The sequence below is a fragment of the Nansenia antarctica genome, assembly GCF_963989245.1.
Source record: "Nansenia antarctica genome assembly, chromosome: 6".
Lineage (NCBI taxonomy): Eukaryota > Metazoa > Chordata > Actinopteri > Argentiniformes > Microstomatidae > Nansenia > Nansenia antarctica.
The window spans coordinates 74,018,473-74,020,972 of NC_137676.1; the positions used below are offsets into that span (position 1 = coordinate 74,018,473).

Genomic DNA, 2,500 nt, shown 5'->3' on the forward strand with positions numbered 1-2,500 from the left:
GGGGGGTCAGGCGGCCCGACCGGCCCAAAACTAGCGCGGCCCATCTGCCAGCGGGCAGAAAGATTGTATGGCCAGTCCAGCGGTGCTCACACTCACACTCTATCACACACACACACACACACACACACACACACACACACAGAACAGTCTTCCCTGGATGAACACAAACATCCTACAGCTGACGAGAGAGCGAGACACTGCATTAAAAGCAGCCCTCAAGACAAAACTACAACATGCCAAGCACCATTATGCCATGGTGAGGAACAAGGTTGTAAGGGAGATTAAAAAAGCCAAAGCTGAGGCCAGGGGTAATGGTAAATTGATCTGGAGACAGCTTAAGAAGCTGACAGGTACACAGCAGGGCAATAGGAAAGCACTTGAAATCAATATCGGAGGAAACCTCACAACAAACCCACTTGAAATAGCAGAGGCCTTCAACCACTACTTGGTTGAATCTGTAGCTAACATTGCACAGGGCTTTGCAGATCACCAGGAAAACATATGCCCACTCCCAGCTATCACACTGGAACCAGTCAGAAGTTAGGGAGATAATCAGATCCCTCAGACCATCTAAGGCCAAGGATGTGTTTGGGATGGACACAGCCATGCTCAAGGAGCTTAGCCTTAGTAGCCCCATCACTAGTAATATTAACCTCTCTATAATCACAGAAACAGTTCCCAAGTGCTTGGAAATCTGCTATTGTCACTCCCATTTTTAAGGCTGGTGATCCACGCATAATCTCCAACTACAGGCCAATTAGCATCACCCCCACAGAGTCGAAGGTGGCAGAGAAATGGGTAGCCAAGCAGATCATCTCCCACCTCAACAGTAGTTCTTTCCCCTTACATCCCATGCAGTTTGGCTTTAGGGCCAAACACTCTACTGAGACCGCAAACTGTCTCTTTATAGAGAAAATTAAATCTCTCATGGATAAGGGTGGTGTCGTAGGTGCTGTGTTCCTCGACCTTAGAACAGCATTTGACACTGTCGATCACAAAGTCCTCCTCTCCAAGCTAGCCACTTTTAACTTCTCTGAGGGTGCTTTGAAATGGATGAAAACGTATCTCTCTGACTGCTCTCAATCAGTCTGTGTAAACGGTCGCCTATCTGAGCCACTGAATCTATCTACCGGTGTTCCGCAAGGATCCATACTGGGGCCAGTCTTATTCAGCATGTTTATTAACGATCTGCCATCAGTGTGTCCTGAGGTTGATACACTAATGTATGCTGACGACACTGTACTATTTGTACATGGTCAGACCAAGACGGGGGTAGCTGCTGTACTTACCAAATCTATGGCTCAGGTGACTACATGGTTGAACCACTGTCGCCTCCAACTTAATGTTTCCAAGACGGGCAGCATGTTTTTTACCAAAACAAACCGTTCTGCTGAAGAGGCACATGTCATTGTCTCAGGGGAACAACTACAAGTTGTGAACGAGTTCAAATATCTTGGGGTGCTGTTAGATTCCAACCTCACTTTTAAGGCACATATCAAAAAGGTCTGTAAAATTGTCACATTCAATCTGTCCAACTTTCCGCTTTATAAGGGACTACATGTCAACAGAGGCAGCTACCATGTATGTCCACGCCATGATCTTCACACACATCAACTACTGCATAACAAGCTGGTCACAAGCAAATCCCACAACCTGCAAAGCACTCGAGTCACTATACAAACAAACAATCAAAACACTAGACAAGAAGCCAAGACACTTTCAGCACTGCACAATACTGAAGAAACACAACATTCTAAGCTGGACAATCTGAAAACCTACACAAACCTCTGCCTTGTCTATAAAACCATCCACAATTAACCATCCACTTAACACCTTCATCTCACGACCAGGAAGTACAGCACGCACCACAAGGGGTGTCACCAGAGGGGACTGCACCATCCCATTTAGGAGGAGTGCCTTTAGTCAGTCTGCCTGGTCAGTTAGAGGGTCACGTGTATGGAACCTGATTCCAGGGCACCTCAAATAATTAGGCACCTTTAAATCATTTAGAAAGCACCTAAAACAGTGGATGATCAACACACACACCTGCCAACATTGAAATGTCCTGTCCTATACCTGTATGTCATGTGTACCGCCTGTCTGTGTACCGCCTAACATGTCTTACCTGTACAGTCTGTGTGCTTGTTTTTAGTCTGCTTACCGAATATGTACCCTCCTTTTAACCGCCAATGATTAATGTATGCTCTTTTAACCCCCTATGTTATGCCCTTAAGCTAAATGCTTGTCCTGTCTACTTCAACACACTCTCTCACAAACACACACACACACACACATACACACACACACACACACACACACACACACACACACACACACACACACAGTCAGTTCTTACGTGTTCTTGGCCTGTCCGTCCTGGAAGCACATCTGACCAAACAGAGCAGCTGATTGGTCCCCTAGACACTGGGGGGGCGGGACAATGACCTGTCAATCACTCAGCTGACAGGAGATCAACTACACACACACACACCCACACACA

General features: G+C 46.4%; 1 protein-coding gene across 2 annotated transcripts in view; it reads right to left on the reverse strand.

Moving 5' to 3' along the window:
* The window catches only part of LOC308160196 (glycerol kinase-like), a 41,606-nt gene that overhangs the window by 21,815 nt on the left and 17,291 nt on the right, over window positions 1-2,500 (reverse strand). For both annotated transcript variants that reach the window (XM_080534090.1, XM_080534091.1), the window contains exon 10: window positions 2,357-2,424. In XM_080534090.1, the coding sequence (XP_080390216.1) occupies window positions 2,357-2,424 (68 nt within the window). The remainder of the gene's footprint in view (window positions 1-2,356; window positions 2,425-2,500) is intronic.